We start from the raw sequence: 19,301 nt of genomic DNA on the forward strand, positions 1-19,301 counted from the left end.
CATATGCAACATGTAATCAAGCTACTAACACATACACACACAATGACAGCAGTCTTTGCAAATATAATGTGACGAGCTCACGGCAATCGGTGGTTACAAGAGTCCCCCTGTAAATGGACAGTCCGCTTGACCTTAGACATTTATTACACTCCCCTCCAACCATCATATCTAGTTTCCACTAATTACATTATTTCTCACAGTGAGGCACAGTCCAGTCTAACAATATACAGTCAAGCTAGATTATGCTGCAGGCTGTTGTGTAACCTCCATTTCTTCTGATACTTATACAAAGAGATATCAAATTATGAACACAAACAACTTCACACTAACTGCAGTACTGCAGCAGTGAATCAATACTGTGGATACAGTTGTATGGCCATGTGGACAAGATTTTGTGTTTCTCATTCATCATCAACACATCAAGACCTCTTCTATAGACTGGTTCCACAAATGCACACAATTTATGAGTATGATCTCACATAACTTGTAATCAGTCTGTTGTTTATACAAGTTGGCTTTAGAAGCACATGTAGTACAATGAACCATCGCGAGGCTCAGTAAAAGTATAGGACAAAGCAGTGAGTATTACTTACTACTTTCTTTGGGATTCATAGATTATGAGGAAGCTTTCGACTAAGTTTCAGCTAAATTTGTACTGACAACGAGTGAGAAACAATACACTGCAGAATATCTACATTAGTGTCACGGCCACTGTTGGATACTCCAACTACCATGCCACATACATCACTTTTCATATTCTTGTGTTCCGGGTAGCCAGCCACACCTGTAACGTACCCCGCAATGCCAGTCCATCTGCTGCTCAACAGATGTCGCCTTTGGCAGATGAACTCCTTTTGCTGCAGACCCACTGGCACATGCATCTGAGACGACAACATTATTTGGTCAGGAAAGCCATCTACATCTATTTTCTGTAAACCACTATAAGGTGCATGGCAGAGGGTATGTCCCATTCCACTATTTATTACACTTCCTTCCTGTTCAGTCCACGTATGGAGCTTGGGAAGAATGATTGTTTCAATGCCTCTATGCATGCAGTAATTATTCTAATCTTATCCTCACGATCTCTGGATGAGCAATACATAAAGAACTGTAGTATATTCCTAGAGTAATCATTTAAAGCCGGTTCTTAAAACTTTGTTAATAGACTTTGTTGGGATACTTTACTTCTATCTTGAGTCTTCCAAGCAGTTCCTTCAGTACCTCTGTAACTATCCCATGGATTAAACAAACCTGTGACCATTTGCGCTGTCCTTCTCTGTATATGTTCAATATCCCCTATAAGTCAAATCTGGTACAGGTCCCATCCACTTTAGTAATATTCTAGAACCAGTCACACGAGTGACTTATAAGAAATCTCCTTTGTAGACAGATTGAACTTCCCTAGTATTCTACCAACAAACTGAAGTCTACCACTTGCTTTACCCACAACTGAACCGATGTGATCATTCCATTCATATCCCTGCAATGTTGCACCCAGATATTTGTGTGAGTTCGCTCAGTCCAATAGTGACTCACTGATATTATAGTCACAGGATACTACTTTTTCTCGTTTTGTGAAGTGCACAATTTTACATTTCTGAACATAAAAGCAAGCTGCTGATCTTTGCACCATTTCAGAATCCTATCAAGATCTGACTGTACATTTATGCACCTTCTCTCAGATAGTGCTTTATTATAGCTAACTGCATCTTCTGCAAAAAGCTTGATGTTACTATTACTACTGTTTGCCATTGCAGTGCCATCCAGTGATAAGCTCACTATCTCCGATAGCTGTGGCCAATCGTGCAACTCCACTATATTAATCCACATGGTATTCTAACTCACAACCAAAGGCTGCACAGGCAGTCTCATATTGGAATCAAATACTGAAGTTGTATCACGAAGTTTCGACTGGCAGTTTTTCAATGAATGCGGATTAATTGAGCCACTATCCTCCTACCCTCAAATATGCTGTAATAGTGATGATTGTCAGTACTGACAAATACTTTATCGATATTTGGACTTAGCCTCAGACAGAGATTGTATTGCTAGATGTACTGTATGAGGTGTGTTCAAAAAGTAAGGTGACTTTATATTTTTACGAAAAAATAGTTATTTATTCATCAATATTCATGTTGTCCTCCTTCAAAGTAATCCCCCTCGGATGCAATGCACTTCTTCCAACACTACTTCTAGTCCTCGAAGCACTTTTTGGTGTGGCCTTGAGTACCTCCAGCAATGCAGTTTTTATTTTCTCAATCACTTAAAATGTTCGTCCTCTCACAGGTCTCTTCATTTATGGGAACAGGAAAAAGTCACAGGGGGCCAAGTCTGGTGAATATGGTGGCTGAGGCATGATTGTCGTGTTGTTTATGGCCAAACAATCTCTAAGAAGCAACAATGAATGAGCATGTGCATAGTTGTGATGCAAAAGACCTGAATTGTTTTTCCACAATTCCAGACGTTTTTATGCTTACTGCTTCTTGCAAATGGCAAAAATTCATGATGTACTACACCACCATAATTGGAGAAAAAAAAAAAAACCACAGTGAGCGAAACTTTGACATTTGATTGAACTGAGCGTGCTTTTTTTGGTCTTGGCTTTATGGAATGTTTCCATTGGGATGATTGGGCTTTGGTTTTGACATCATAACCATAAACCCATGTTTCATCACCAGTTATGACCGATTTGAGCAAATCAGGATCGTCACTGACGTCATTCAAGAGCTCCTGAGCGATATTCAAAATTGAGAAGTTTTGGAACAGACTTCGCTGACACACGACTCATGCCCAAAACATCGGAAAAAATTGCACGACAAGAGTCGACTGATATGTAAACATCCTCAGCAACTTCTCTTACTGTAACTCGATAATTTTCCAAAACAATTTTCTTCACAGCTTCGACGTTATCATCTGTTGTTGAAATGCTGGGGCATTCAGAGTGAGGTTCATCATTGGCATCTTCTCTGTCATCTTGGAAGAGCTTGTACCACTTGTAAACTTTTTTTTTTTTTTTTTTTTTTTTTTTTTTTTTTTTTTTTCCCCCCCCCCCCCCCCCTCTCTCAGAGTATGCCACTGTCAACATTTCAAGTGTTTTAGAGCACTGGATTCCATTTTTCACACAAAATTTGGTGCAAATTCTTTGCTCCATTTTTCATAATAATGAAAAATCGCCAAGCCCACTAAAACACGTCTAACCTTTCTATCTGTCAAAAACAAATGCAGTATGTGGTAAACTCAGAAACTGTGAACGCATGTTCATGATGTGTCTGTGTGTGGGGGGGGGGGGGGGGGGGGGGGGGGGCAAAAAAAGACGAGGAGGAGGAGGAGGAGGAGGAGAAGAAAGAAAGAAAGATTGACAATCGAATGTACGTTGCCTACCCAATTTGAAAAGTCACCTTACTATTTGAACAGCCCTCGGTATACTTTTGTTAAAAGTTCTCATCAAGGTATTTGTGAGTTATATTAAAACAGCGTTTCTGGACTTCGACTAATTAATTGTGCAGTGATTTCAAAATACTACAGTGGCATAGTCATTCAGAATGACTTACCTTACCAGTACTGAGATGATGTTTCAATGGTGGTGCAGTCAGTATTGTGATCTGATACCCAAGCATCCACTGCATTTCTTCGCATATTTGGTGATATATGGACTGCCATTACAGTGGTTCTGCTTCATGAGCATCTGCTGGACCTCACAGGTAAGATATTTTCTACAGCACAGTGTCTTCCTATGATTTTTCTGCCTATTAATGTTGATCCCGGCATGTTGATTGGATAGTGGACAGCATGATCGACATTTTCTCTGCTCTTTGGTCGCTCTTCTTGAATGTTCCTTGCATTTTCGCCTCATTGGTGTACACTGTGCACTTGAGTCATGCATCTGATAGACTCATGCAATGTCTTGAAATTCTCATTGGTCGTGTTCTGTTCTAGACAGTGTAACAAATTGAACTGGCGGTTCTAGTATTTACTCCCCTCTAGATTTCATTGGAAAAATTGGCTGTTGCAGAGGACCTGCTGTGCCACCGACTGGAGGACCAGACAAATTTGCCATGTCGGTGTTCAGTGAATGCCACCTGCATTTCCCATTTGATATGAAATGGGAGCAATGGGCCAGCTATGTGGGCCAACTGTAACAAAATTTCATCGCCCTTGGAACTTTCCATAATGTAACAAAGTGAGCTTTTCTCTTACCTAATGTGTGTGCTTCCATATTAGTCAAAAAATTTTCCCTGATAAGGACTTGGGTGATTTGAGTTATTCTGACATTAACGACACGCTAGGTACCTATTTTTGGAGATCATTGCTCATTGCAGTGGCATCCCATAAATTCTATCATACAGGCAAGGCACCTGGCCAATCGTACACTAACTGGACTACTGCTTTGAGAGCCTCATTTGTGATTGTCATTTTAGATGTGAGAACAAAGACTGTGCTCTTTCTTATGCAGACATTGCAGTGAGGCATCTGTTAATTATTTGCACATCAGATGCTGGGTGCCACAACAACCTCATCCTACACTACAGGAGTGCTTATTACTTCCACAAGTCTTTGACCAATCCAGACTCTCAGATCAGATGCTTCACTGTATGCAACCGAAAATTTTTCAAACTAATGCTGAGCACTTAGGCTCCGGGGGGACAAGTCCGTCGCCACCTGTCAAACCTTGCCCTCAATGTTTTGTCACCCATGACAGAAAATCTTGCTATTACATAAGAACGAAAAGTTTATTTTGCCAAAAACAGGGTCATAAGGCTGAAGTTTGTCTCAAGAAATTCCGTCATATCACCAAGTGCTCTACTTCCCCCAGTACCACAGACAATTCCGTACATTTGATTAATCTTAAATATTTTGTACATACAGTACATAATGTTATTTTGCATGCTGTTTCTACTACTGAAAAATCTGATGTTAATGCATACAATGATTTTTCATCAAATAAGGTTAGCTCCGATGTTACCTTTGACAATGTTAACTCTGATACTGGGGACCAGGTTTTTTCACATACTGAAATGTTTGTGGATATCAATATTAATGGTCAAATGATTCACTTTCAAATAGACACTGGTGCACCTAATTCTCTTATCAATGCTTCTGCTTATGCTTTGATTGGATCTCCCAAGTTATTCAAATTTACCAGCACTCAATATCTTGGGCCTTGACCTCTTCTTGGATTTGAATTTCAGGATCTACAATTCTGACACCTGTTTTCTTCTCATGGATGTGGCTGTTGGTGTGCACAGGTGTTCAGTGTGGATCTGCCAGTCTGGGTCAGTGCTCCATCACCAGAACACCACTGGTGTTACCGGCTTCCCACATGGAAAACGACAGCTCACCATCGGAGCTGCAGCCTTCAAGAGGGGGACTAGGCTGGTATAGCACAACAAGACATACCAACCTCCCATCATCGTACTATGACTGTGCTCTCCGGCACATCTGCCTGCCACCCCTTCTAATCCTTTTCTAACTGCAGGTCCTGCTGATGCCTCTTTCTGCATGGGGGAAGGGTGAGTTTCAATGTGGCTGCGATATACCATAACTGATGCCTGGCCGTCACCACCGGTGAGATGAAGGGTTTGCAGTGTCAGCATGGATCCCAGGATGCATATGGATATCATCCATATTCATGGTAGTGGCCGACAATGGTTGGGTACTACGACAATACCGCATACATACCTTCCAATAATGCTGTGTTCTGCGTTGCCGGCCTTGCTTGCAATGCAGTGAGCAGCACCCAATAGATGGCTGTTCAACAGGTGCTAACCCGTAGACCTAGTACACGAACAGATCTCCAGTGCTTTTTCCCCCGAACCCCCATGAACCAGATACAATAGGAGTGGCCCTTCATCACCCAATATCACCCCAGACTGTAACAACTGAACCACATCTTTTGTCAGAGGTTTGATTATGTATCATCATGCCTTGGAATGAGGGACATCCTATCAAAGATTGTTCCCACCTCTCCTGAAGTGGTGTTCCATAGCCCTCCCAACCCCCACAGTATCCTAGTCCATCCCTATGCCAATCCCACTCACAACCCCCTGCCGCAGGGATCATGTCGCTGTGGTGGACCCAGATGCAAGACCTGCTCAATCCACCCACCCAGCACTTGCTGTTCCAATGCTGTCACAGGCCGGGCCATGTGTGAAGGTAGCCATGTCATATATCAGCTCTGCGCAGTCACTGCACAGCTTTTTATATTAGTAAATACTGTGAGTGTGTGTGTGTGTGTGCCACCCACCCAGCACTTGCTGTTCCAATGCTGTCACAGGCCGAGCCATGTGTGAAGGTAGCCATGTCATATATCAGCTCTGCGCAATCACTGCACAGCTTTTTATATTAGTAAATACTGTGTGTGTGTGTCTATATATATATATATATATATATATATATATATATATATGTGTGTGACTTACCAAATGAAAGTGCTGGCAGGTCGATAGAAACACAAACAAACACATACATACACACAAAATTCTAGCTTTCGCAACCAATGGTTGCTTCGTCTGGAAAGAGGGAAGGAGAGGGAGAGACGAAAGGATGTGGGTTTTAAGGGAGAGGGTAAGGAGTCATTCCAATCCCGGGAGCGGAAAGACTTACATACACAGACACAAGCAGACATTTGGCCTTTACAAATGTCTGCTTGTGTCTATGTATGTGCGGTTGGATACGGGTGTGTGTGCGCGAGTGTATACCTGTCCTTTTTTTCCCCCAAAGGTAAGTCTTTCCGCTCCCGGGATTGGAATGACTCCTTACCCTCTCCCTTAAAACCCACATCCTTTCACCTTTCCCTCTTTCCTGATGAAGCAACTGTTGGTTGCGAAAGCTTGAATTTTGTGTGTATGTTTGTGTGTCTGTCGACCTGCCAGCCTGCCAGCACTTTCATTTGGTAAGTCACATTATCTTTGTTTTTAGATATATTTTTCCTACGTGGAATGTTTCCCTTTATTTTATATATATATATATATATATATATATATATAGAGAGAGAGAGAGAGAGAGAGAGAGAGAGAGAGAGATGCTGAATGAAATGCATTTGGATGTCAAGAGAAAAATGCGTGAAGCCTTCAATGACTAGCATAGCTGAATATTGTCAAATGATCTTGTATAAAAACAAATCAAATTCTGGTTGTGTGTAAAGGCTGTCAGTGACATTCAAGTTACTGCCCAATCACTAGTGAATGAGAAAGGAACTGAAATTGAGGGTAGAAAAGCAAAAGATGAAATTTGCTTAACTTTGATTTCAAATGTTTCTTTACACAGGACAATCCAAGAGAATTGCCCCAATTTAATACTCATACCACTGAAAAAATGAGTGAAATAAGTGTTACTGTCAGTGGTGTTGAGAAACAGCTGAACAAAGCTCCAGGCCCAACGGAATCCCTGCCAGATTCTATACTGAATTTGCAGCTGAGTTAGCCCCTCGTCTAACTATATTCTATGTACATATAAAAAAAACATAAAAAGGCCAGTTTTTGGAAAACAGCACAGGTTACACCCACCTAGAAGAAGGGTAGTACAAGTGATCCACAAAACTAATGTCCAATGTCCTTGACATCGATTTGCTGTAGATCTTAGAACATACTCAGAGCTCAAACATAATGAGATATCTTGAAAGAATGACCTTCTCCATGCCAGCCAGCACTGATTCTGAAGATATTGATCATGTGAAAACAGACTTGCACTTTTTTCACATGGCTTACTGAAAGCTGCGGATTAAGATAATTAGGCAGATGCAGTATTTCTTGGTTTACAAAAATCATTTGACTCAGTGCAACATCTAAGCTTATTGTCAAATGTATGATTGTGTATTTGTATCAAGTCAAGCACTGGCATGGCAGTCAGGAATGGTAAAGCAGAGAGGGCTGTGAAGAGGATGTCAGCCAATAGTACATGGACTGACCTCTTTCTATGATGACAATGAGACAGCAGCGGCCTCTAGGCAAAGAGAACAACGCCGCTTTGCCTAGTCACAGCCCAGTTGAAGACTAACTGTTCTACGAGCTCTACAGCAGCGGCTTAGGAACTATATAATTTCACTCGTCTTAGGCATTGTTTATACTGAAGAGACTTCTTATTTGTCTGTCGCCATTTGCTTGCGACACACAATTTTAAATTCTCAAAGTTAAGTATTGTCATTTATCTTACTGTAATAAAAGTTTGTTAATATGATCTGCTTGTATTGTTGTCTAGTGATCCGAGAAAGCAGTTTCCTAGGCACCCCATATTCAATGAGTAGGCAGGACACAACAGATATTGTAAATTGATAGATAAAAAAATCTACTCATCAAGCAGTGGCAGGGGAACAGACACACATAAAAGGATTCAACTTTTACAAGCTTTCGAAGCCAGCGGCTCCTCCTTCTGGCAGAAGAGTTGAAGGGGAAGGAAGACGGGTGAAGGAAAAGGATTGGAGAATTCCTTCTCATCCCATCTGGGACCCAAGGTTCTGGGTGACTTTTCTGAAAAGAACCCTCAACCTCTCCAGTCCTTCTCCTTCACCCCTCTTTCTTCCCCTTCAACTCTTGTGCCAGAAAAAGAAGCCAATGGTTCCGAAAGCTTGTAAAAGTACAATCCTTTCGTGTGTGTGTCTATTCCCCTGCTGCCGCTTGGTGAGTCGATTTTTTACCTATCCATTAACATTAAACAATATTAATAGTTGCTTTAGTAACTTCAGACTCTTCTGCACATGATGCAATTATCTATAATGATATACTGTCTGAAAGAAGTTGCATAAATATTCAGTCAGATCTTGATAAGATTTCAAAGTGGTGCAAAGACGGCAACTTGCTCTAAATGTGAAATGTAAAATTGTACACTTAATATCAATGAGTCACTTTTGGAATAGGCCAACTCACACACATACATGGCTGTAACACTTTGTAGGGATATGAAATGGGATGATCACGTAGGCTCAGTAACGGGTAGAGCAGGTGGTACACTTTGGTTTATTGGTAGAATACTGGGGAAGTGCAATCAGTTTACAAAGGAGATTCCTTACAAATAACTTGTGCAACTGGTTCTAGAATACTGCTTAAGTGTTTGCCACCCATACCAAATAGGACTAACAGGGGACGTTGAACATATACAGAGAAGGGCAGTATGAATGGCCACAAGTATATTTGATCCATGGGAGTGTGTCACAAAGATACTGAACTGGCAGATTCCTGAAGATGGCACAAACTATCCTGAGAATTTCTACTAACAAAGTTTCAAAAACCAGTTTTAAATGACTACACTTGCAATATACTACAATCCCCTATGTATCACCCACATAGGGATCACAAGGATAAGATTGGAATAATTACAGCACAAACAGAGGCATTCAAACAATTATTTTTCCTGTTCTTCATATGTGAATGTAATGGGAAGAAACCCTTAAAAAAGTGGTACAATGGGATGTACTCTCTGCCATTCAATTTACAGTGTTTTGCAGAGTACAGATGTAGATTTAGAACAGTTTGAATCACCTGACTGACATACAAATTTTCACAACAGTGGGAGTGCTCCTGCTGTCATACGAAATCGCATTCCAGACCATAACTCTAGGTGTAGGTCCAGCATGTCTAGCACACATACACAGTTTGGTTGCAGGTTCTCAACTGGCTACCTTATAACCAACCGTCGGCCATCCTGGCACAGGGGCAAAACCAGCTTTCATCAGAAAACACAACAGACATCCACTCTCCCCTACACTCAGCTCTCGCTTGGCATCACTGAAGTCGCAAATGATGGTGGTTTGGTATCAGTGGAAGGCACACTACACGGCGTTTGGTTCGGGGATGTCCTTGAGGTGACAAGTTTTAACAGTCTGTTGTTTCACTGTGGCACCAGCTGCTGCTCAAATTGCTGCTGCAGGTGGAGTACAATGCACCAGAGCCATATACTGAACACAATGGTCTTCCCTTTTAGTAGTGCCAAGTGGCATATTAGATGATCTCATTCAAACTCAGTGAGGTGCTGATAATGGTGTCTTTTGTCACCTTAAAGGCATTCTTGACTAACCAACTCACCACATCCAATCTCATTGGTAACGTAAAGTTGATGACCATTACAACATGTATTTTAAGCAAACCCAATTTGGATTCTCATAGTGGCGCTACTAGCATCACTCTTACACAACTGGCACGACATTTGAATAGACATCAACTTTCAGATGTAGAAACATGCCTGCCAACTCTTTCTTGGTGTTGCAATTTTTTTCCCCATCAGTTTATATCTTTCTACTTGTTTTAGGTGTTCTTTGTACTTTGGTAATCATTGCTGACACAACTGGGTTGTGGTTACCAATACCACTTTCGATGCAGACTTCTTCGTAGACGTCAGGTCTATTAGTTGCCATTAGAACTATCTGTTCTAGGTAGTTTCAGAGAAGGAATTTAGTAATGCTTCACAGGATGTCTTGTCATGCCTACCACTAACAATATTGTAATTTTTCCACTTGACTGTTGGATGACTAAAGTTTCCAGCTACCATTACAGTAGGGAACTTACATACAAGTGAACTGAGGTTTTCTCTTAAGTTTTCTGTTACATCAGGAGATGAAACTGGTGGGCGACAGAAGGATCCAACAACTATTTTATGTCCATCCCTGATACCGAGTCTTGCCCAAAAAATCTCACATACAGCTTCAATTTCTATCTCAGTGGATTTTAGTTTCTTTTCTACTGGGACAAACACTCTACCTCCATTTTCCATTAGCCAATCCTTTCAATATACACTAATTTTTCCTGAAAATCTCACAACTATCTATTTCAGGTTTCAACTCCTCTCAACTCTTCTCCAAAGTAATAGAGATTAGTGAAACAATGAATCACCAAGTACTTAGATGACCATATCCTATTGAATAATAATCAGCATGACACCAACAGGTACAAGGACAATAATAGTGATAAATGGTTACATCAAGAAATAGTTGAAAACTTGGATGACAATAATAGTGTTGTAGGAGTTAATTGAGATCTTTCTTAAGCTTTTGATACAATTATTCATGATATTCTGTTGGATTATTTGAAAGCAATGAGGATAATAGGTATAGAAAACAAGCAGTTTCAATCATCTTTCCAAAACAGATCACAGATGGAACTTCTCCCACCTCATGCTAATCATAAAATCAGATTAATATCTGATGCAAGGAAAGTAGAAAAATCCCAGGGTAGTATGCTAGCCTCCCTTCAGTTCCCTACTTATATAAATGACATACACACCTCAGAAACTGCAGCCAAGATCATGTTGTTTGCAGGTGACACTAGTGTAATAGTGGGTGGTACTAAGGAATCTCTGCCCACTACAACTGATCAAGTCTGCATGTCCTTGCATTCATGGTTCAATGCCAACAAACTTGATACTTAATGTGAAGAAAACAAACTATTTACAATTTTGGTAGATGAATCAAAATCAAGATTCCATCTGGTACTTGGGAGGAGGGGGGGGGTGGGGGGGGGGGGGGGGGTTGAGTTACAAAGGGTGTGATGCACCAAACTTTTAGAAATGTATGTTGACTAACACTTAAACTGGAAAGACCATGTAACTGAACTCTTCGCACAGATTCTGTTCTGAATGTTTTGCTCTGAAAATTTTTTGTACGGTTTAGGTCACAGATAGTGCTACAATGGCTTATTTTGGTTTCTTCTGGCCCCTTAGAGTTTATGGAATAGTTTTCTGGGGTAAATAACAACCAATTAAATGAAATTTTTACATAAATGAAATGTATTCACAGTTGAAAATATGACCAACCATCACCTGTATAAAGGAATGAAAATCTTTGCAGGTCCGGGACTCGAGCCCGAATCTCCCACTTTATGCGAGTGGCTGGCTTAACTGCTTTGGCTTTCAACACACGAGCAGGACCAAACTTCCATGCCATCATTTCTGCATCACAACCTGTACTCGTACACACATTATAACATTACTATACAGGGGAGGACATTTTAATTGAAAGTCGCTACCTACTATCAGCAGATAAATAAGATACTGTAGTGCCTATACTGTTAAGAAGAATGATCCAATATCGAAATTTTTACATTCAGGAATGGGATATTCACATCTTGTCACATAGCTCTCCTAGGGTTCACCACAAGCACCTATTTAAAAAGTTGTGTTTGCTTACTCTACCCTGCAAATGTGTGTTGATGACAAGAGCTAGACTCTATGACCTGCATAGCAACTCCAATTGCGACAGCTGTAATACTCACAACTCTTGGCCCTCCATATGGAGCAAGTCGGAACAGCCCGTATTCAAAGAACACATGAGCTACTTTGGTGTCATTTTTTATAATGCACTACCAACAAACATAATGAGGTTGGAGACAGAAATGACTTTTAGAGCAGAGTTAAAGTCATTTCTTGTTGAGAAATGGTTACACAATGAAAATGAAAACGTAAGCTTACAGGACAACTAAGCCCATTTATTGTTGAATTCTTTTGCTTCTGTTAACTGATGTACAAACTATGCTGTGTGTGTCTTTGCACATAATGTTTCTGCTGTTGGTTTCCTGTTTCCTCTGGTCTAGATGCAGTGCCATACTCCACCTCTGAAAAGGGATCTGGTGCAAGCCTAGATGTGATGGACATAGAGTTTGCAGCTTTCTGTGTATTCATACGATGAACTTTTCCGCAGTGCTACATGACATGCTCATGAGTTTTTACTTTTTCATGGATGTTCTGTATCAAAGTTTCATGATTTAGTACATCACTGATTTACTTTTTGTGTATGTTGTACTTTTTGGCAGTGCTATGTAATGTGTTCATGTTTTCACTTTGTCAGTAGTGTTTTTATTTTCAGTATTTCTTGTGCATGTTGCACTTACAATGTGCACTGTGTATTTGTGATTCCCCTTCTAACCACATATCGAGCAAGGTGGCTACTCCAGTCTTAAAGTACTGGAATCGCGTTTGGGCGGTACACTACAAGGTTTATTCCCCATCCAACCATCCTAACTTGAGTTTTCCATGGTTTCCCCGAGTTTTTAATGTGAATGCTGAGATGGTTCCTTTCATTAAACCATGGCGGACTTCCTGCCCTATCCTCACCTTATCTGATATATTTGGCACCATTTTACTAGATGGTGTAGAGACGAATAAATAAATAAACATGCAAAAAATGCGCATTTTGCAATTACTATGGCTTCAAATTATGTTTACAATAGCTCTTAATAATGTCTGACTGTAAAATGTATACGAATCAAAGACAAAAACCAGAAAATATCGAGGAAGAAAGCTATGTATGTCTAGAAACTAAAACCAAATGCTAGAAAATATCAATATCGAAAGCTACGTATGTCTTTGTGATCTTTAAAACTTACCCATTCCACGAAATTCTCATCATTTGGGATCTCTTGGACAGGAACTTCTGGTAACACACAGTTGTGAGCTGGTAATGTGGTCTGTTCTAACTGAACTGAGGTGCCAAGTGCAGTCGTTGAATCGTAATGTAACTCATGGTTAGAGTGTATCATTTCTCGTTGGACTTCTGTTAGCTCTGATGGCCAAGAAGCTAATCCTCTCTGTACAACCATTTTTGGCATGTGTTACTAACCAGCAACACTTGTTTATCTTAGTGTTAAAATAAATCTGGTAATGTCACTGAGAGTAATAATTATTCACAGTTTTAAAACAAGAAGCTCTTAAATTCTTTGAAGGAGACTAGTTTGGCAGGATATAAACAGAAAGCATCCATTTAACGCACAAGATAATTGTTTCCGTCACAGTACGGAAATGATATCAGCTGGATTCCGAATGCAGTTGGTAGAAAGCAGTTAATCTGACATTCAAAATACTCAGTGGACTATGTACAAAAATCATTTCCATGAATATTTAACAGAAACTTTAAACTTAAGCTTGTTTCTCTCTCACGTTGTGTATTTTGAAACAACTACAGTTCTGCCAACAGTTAACCACGCGTCCCGTAATAGATGAAATATGTCTGTCAAACCTGAATATGCCAGAACAATCATTTACTCAGAAAAAAATAAATGGAGAAATATATTACATTTATATTGTAGTAAGAAGTTATTTTAATTTCTCCACTTTATTTTCGCAATAATACGTTTAATTTTACGGTTGAATTGTCTCCGAAACGGCGTTTATTTTCTTTGCCTAAACAGTCTCGTATGGTGTATACTGTATAGTGTATACCAACAATAGCAAACTAAAAAAACAGCTGTTCGTTGTGAGCAAGTGGTCTTCGCGAAAACATTACAATGTTTATCTGTCGCATTTATTCAGTTTTCCTGTACATAATATGACACACGTAGAATACATTGAGTTTATTTGGTCTGGGTGTCCTATATGCAATTAATACAGTGACTGACAGTTCTTAGAATGAGATTTTCACATTACAAGTTAATAGTACTTAAGCATAACATAAACTTAGTTACAGAATCTTGCAGGGTTGTTATATAGGTCATATATAAATTGAAGAACCGAGTTACTGAGAAAATGTTGTGGAGAATACAGAGAGTTAGTACCTATTGAATATCAAACTTTCAAAATATATTTTCTAATGTTATACTCCAGGAATATTTACATTTCTTTACAGATAAAAGTCACCTCTTCGGCTATGGTCAGTTTTCAGCAGTATTCAACGACGAAAAGACGTCGTGTTGTCGTAACGGGTATAGGAGTCGTTTCTCCATTGGGGTGCGGGGCCCAGCATGCATGGAACAGAATATTATCAGGTGACTGTGGTATTGTTCGTCTCCCCGACGACAGATATGGAACCCTTCCATGCAAAATAGCAGGTCTGGTGAAAAAAGGAAACAGTGATGGTGAATTAAATATAAATCTTCATTTCGCTGACAGGGAGCTAAGGACAATGGCGCCAGCGACAGTGTATGCAATGGTAGCAGCAAAAGAAGCGCTAGAGGACGCAAATTGGTTCCCAGAGGAAGAGGAAATGAAACAGCAGACGGGTGTTGCAATAGGAATGGGAATGGTTGATATGGAAGATATTTGTAGCACAAATGAATCACTAAAGAGGGGATATAATCGTGTAAGCCCATATTTTGTTCCTAGAATTCTTGTAAATATGGCAGCTGGTCTGATAAGCATTAGATATGGCTTTAAAGGACCTAACCATGCTGTTTCTACAGCTTGTGCAACTGGTGCTCATGCAATTGGCGATGCATATAGGTTTATACAGCATGGTGATGCTAAAGTTATGGTTTGTGGGGCCACTGAAGCAAGTGTCAATCCACTCTCAATTGCTGGATTTTGTAGGTTGAGAGCTCTTAGTACAAAATTTAATGATGAGCCTTTGAAAGCGTCAAGACCATTTGACAAGAACCGTGATGGTTTTGTGATGGGCGAAGGATCAGCCGTAATTATTTTAGAGGAACTAGACCATGCTATTCAAAGAGGTGCTCAAATATATGCAGAAGTGTTAGGGTATGGTTTATCTGGAGATGCATCTCATCTAACAGCACCCAATGAAGATGGACTGGGAGCGACATTAGCAATGTCAAGAGCAATATATGATGCTAGGCTACAGCCAGAGGAAATAAGTTATGTCAACGCTCATGCTACATCTACTCCACTTGGTGATGAGATAGAGGCAAAGGCTATCAGCAGACTGCTTGGTAAACACGGTGGTGTTGCTGTTTCTTCAACCAAAGGAGCTCATGGACATTTGCTTGGTGCTGCAGGTAATCTAGAATCTGTGTTCACCATTATGGCTATTAAGACCGGCTTCTTACCTCCAAGTATAAATATTGAAAATGCAATTGATGCCAAAAATGTACATTTTGTTTCAAACATTAAGAGAGAGTGGAATCATCAGAAGAGGATTGCTTTAAAAAATGCATTTGGTTTTGGTGGAACTAATGTATCATTATGTTTTTCACAATATGTGAGCTAGGTTTTCTTGTTTTGGTCTAATAAAACATGCCATATTTTTTGTATTTTTCTTTTTAGTAAATGCAATTTGTACAATTTTCAGTAAAGATTTTCATTCCATGTGAAGAAAACTGCAAACAAGCCTGTGAAGGAAGTTGAAGACTGCCGGCCGTGGTGGTCTCGCGGTTCTAGGCGCGCAGTCCGGAACCGTGGGACTGCTACGGTCGCAGGTTCGAATCCTGCCTCGGGCATGGATGTGTGTGATGTCCTTAGGTTAGTTAGGTTTAAGTAGTTCTAAGTTCTAGGGGACTGATAACCGCAGCAGTTGAGTCCCATAGTGCTCTGAGCCATTTGAAGTTGAAGACTGTTCTCAGTTTGAATATCAGATGTTTGTGACATATTGCCATAAAATAGTCCTACATCTGCCACAAACTCCTTTATCGGAGCACTGTGTAGATCCAACACTCCCAGCAAAAGATAATACTGCTGAATCATTTAGTTGTAGCATGTTATCCACCTATAAATAAGGTAGTCTGGGGAAAAAAGAACTAGTTATTTATTTGTCCCTTGATCATTCTGAATGATAGTTGGTTGGTTGGTTGATTCAGTGAGGGAAGCAAACAGTAAGGTCATCGGTCCCATCGGATTAGGGAAGGATGGGGAAGGGAGTCATCCGTGCCCTTTCAAAGGAACCATCATGTCGCTTGCCTGAAGTGATTTTGGCAAATCATGGAAAACCTAAATCAGGATGGCCAGACATGGTTTTAAACCATCGTCCTCATGAATGTGAGTCCAGTGTACTAATCACTGTGCCACCTTGCTTGCTCTGAACAGAGTAATAGGACATGTAACGAGAAGATAATTTTGAAACATTAAAATTTCACATTACATTTGTCATGACTGTATATTACTATAAATCACATACCAGAACGAATTTAGTGCTTCCCATAGCATAGTATGGTAGTGTTTCCGAGATTATTGCTACAACAGTGAAGTTTAAATAAGAATATTATTCTTAGGATATAGTATCAAAATTTAGAAATTAGTTTCCATTGAGAGGAGATAACTTGCATTTGTAGCAACTTTATTTTAGATGTTTATTTGGCACTATTATATTGAAGAAGAAATACTAAGCACCAAATTGGGTCAACTGAAGAATGGGATACAACTCTTCGACTTTGTCCAACAAATTCACATTTTAGTCATAGACATTAGTTTCTTTATTTTCGAGCCATAGATAATAAATCAGTTATCTTCTGTGGCAAAGCATTGTAATTGTAAATAAAAATAAATGAATGTGTTACCAAGAGACAGAAATTGCGTATGCTTTTTGTTGCTTGTGGTACTTCTACATCATTTGCATACACATTTGGAATTATACCTTTGTCTGATAGTGAGTCATTCCAACTACTGTTTCCTGTGCAACTGATATGCATCCTGTACTGTGTAGGTCAACTGAAGAATGAGATACTAGTACTAGCAAAAGCAAATATAACACTAGCATCTTTTTCCGCAGTTGAACTACCAAGGTCGTATCCTAGTCTTCATTTGACCTATATAGGTCAGCTGAAGTGCAGGATACAAATTTTACATTTGTCACTTTTTCCACATTCACTAGTACCAGTATCCTAATCTGCACTTGACCTGTGTAGGTCCTATATTTGTCACATTTTTCGCCTTCACTAGTGCTAGCATCCTAGTCTTCAGTTTATACTAGTACTAGTGAAGGTGAAAAAAATGACGCACATAAAAGTTGTATCCTATACGTGTCAACTGACTATTCCATGTCAACATTACTTTTTTATTATACAAAATTAATCACAGGTGAGTTTAATGCGAAGATAGGGAAGGAGGAAGCTTTCCAGCCTACAATTGGGAAAGAAAGCAATGCATACAAATGCATATAAAATTAATCATAGGTGATTTTAATGTGAAGATAGGCAAGGAGGAAGGATTCCGGCCTACAATTGGGAAAGAAATTTTGCATAACATTTCGAATGATAATGGCTCAGTTTTGCTGTTTCAAAAGACATGATTGTTGAGAGCACATTTTTCAAAAGGAAGGACATTCATAAAGCAACTTGGATATCTCCAGATGGACACACCCAAAACCAAATTGATAGTGTTCTTGTAGATCGGAGATGGCACACTAGTAGAGAAAATGTTAGAACTTTCAGGGGAGCAGACTGCGATTCTGATCATTTTCTTGTAGTTGCCAAAGTTCACCAATGGCTATCTACAGCAACATCAAGGTGTCACAATGCAGAACTTGTTAGGTTTGACACTGACAAGCTAAATGATGAAAACTTTAGAAGAAGGTACATGATAGAAATTTCAAACTGGTTTGATGTTCTTAGGATACACGAAGATCAAGACGAGGATGTAAATAAACAGTGGATCACTGTGAGAAATAATATCAAAGAGGCAGCAAAGGTCACAATAGGTACAATTAAGAAGAACAGGAGGAAACCGTGGTTTGATGAGGAATGCAAGAAATTGGTAGAGGAAAGGAGAAAAGCGCGATTAGATAGGGATAGAATGGAAGACAGAAAACGAGGAGTTCTTGAACATGAGAAGGGAAGTTGGTCGTAGGCTACGAGCAAAGAAGAGGGATTATTTGAACAATCAAATTAAAAAAATGGAAACAAACAGAAAAAAACAAAAAAACATTAGGGAACTTTACCTAGACATAAATGGGTATAGGAAGGGGTTCAAGGCTAGGACAAATGCACTTCGAGGGGATGCCGGGGGAATACTGACAGACCCCAGTGCTATATTAAGTAAATGGAGGGCGTATTTTTAGCGTCTATTAAATGTACACCAGGAAGCAGGAAATGAGCAGGTGTACGAAATATATACAGCAGAACCCCAGATACCTGACCAACGTTAAAGGAAGTAAGAGATGCAATCAACAAATTGAAAAACCATAAAGCACCAGGATCAGATTGCATAACTGCAGAATTAGTTAAAAATGGGGGACAGAAATTGGTGGAAGTAGTTCACAAAGTGATAACTAAAGTACGGAACTCAGAGATGATACCTGAAGAGTGGCAGGAGTCGATTCTGATCCCAATTTTTAAGAAGGGTGACAAAATGGATTGTAGTAATTATAGAGGAATATCGCTATTACAAGTATGTTCCAAAATTTTCTTGAATATTCTGGTAAGCAGGCTTGCACCATATGCAGATGAAATTTTGGGGAATTACCAAGCTGGCTTTCGGAGAAACAGATCAACTATAGACCAAATATTCACCCTGCATCAAATTTTGGAAAAGAAATGGGAATACAATAAACCAGTTCATAATCTTTTCATAGATTTCACAAAAGCGTATGATTCAGTATTGCAATCAAAATTGTACAGAATTCTTTTGGAACTTGGAATACCAAATAAGTATGTTAGACTTATAGAAGCGAGTTTGAAAAACACAAAAGGTAGAGTAAGCATGGGGAAATTGGAGTCAGA

General features: G+C 39.7%; 2 protein-coding genes across 2 annotated transcripts in view; one reads left to right on the plus strand and one right to left on the minus strand.

Moving 5' to 3' along the window:
- Positions 1 to 13,776, minus strand: part of LOC126416886 (deoxynucleotidyltransferase terminal-interacting protein 1) — a 100,236-nt gene extending 86,460 nt beyond the window's left edge. Inside the window, exon 1 of the mRNA XM_050084773.1 lies at positions 13,308 to 13,776. Coding sequence (XP_049940730.1) covers positions 13,308 to 13,529 — 222 coding nt within the window. The 5' untranslated portion in view covers positions 13,530 to 13,776. The remainder of the gene's footprint in view (positions 1 to 13,307) is intronic.
- A 347-nt stretch (positions 13,777 to 14,123) lies between these two features.
- Positions 14,124 to 15,902, plus strand: LOC126459390 (3-oxoacyl-[acyl-carrier-protein] synthase, mitochondrial). Its single transcript, XM_050095858.1, has 2 exons — positions 14,124 to 14,463; positions 14,543 to 15,902. Exons 1-2 carry the CDS (start codon positions 14,443 to 14,445, stop codon positions 15,857 to 15,859), a joined length of 1,338 nt encoding a protein of 445 aa, XP_049951815.1. The 5' UTR covers positions 14,124 to 14,442; the 3' UTR covers positions 15,860 to 15,902.
- The last annotated feature ends 3,399 nt before the right edge of the window (positions 15,903 to 19,301 follow it).

Source organism: Schistocerca serialis, chromosome 1, assembly GCF_023864345.2.
Source record: "Schistocerca serialis cubense isolate TAMUIC-IGC-003099 chromosome 1, iqSchSeri2.2, whole genome shotgun sequence".
Taxonomy (NCBI): domain Eukaryota; kingdom Metazoa; phylum Arthropoda; class Insecta; order Orthoptera; family Acrididae; genus Schistocerca; species Schistocerca serialis.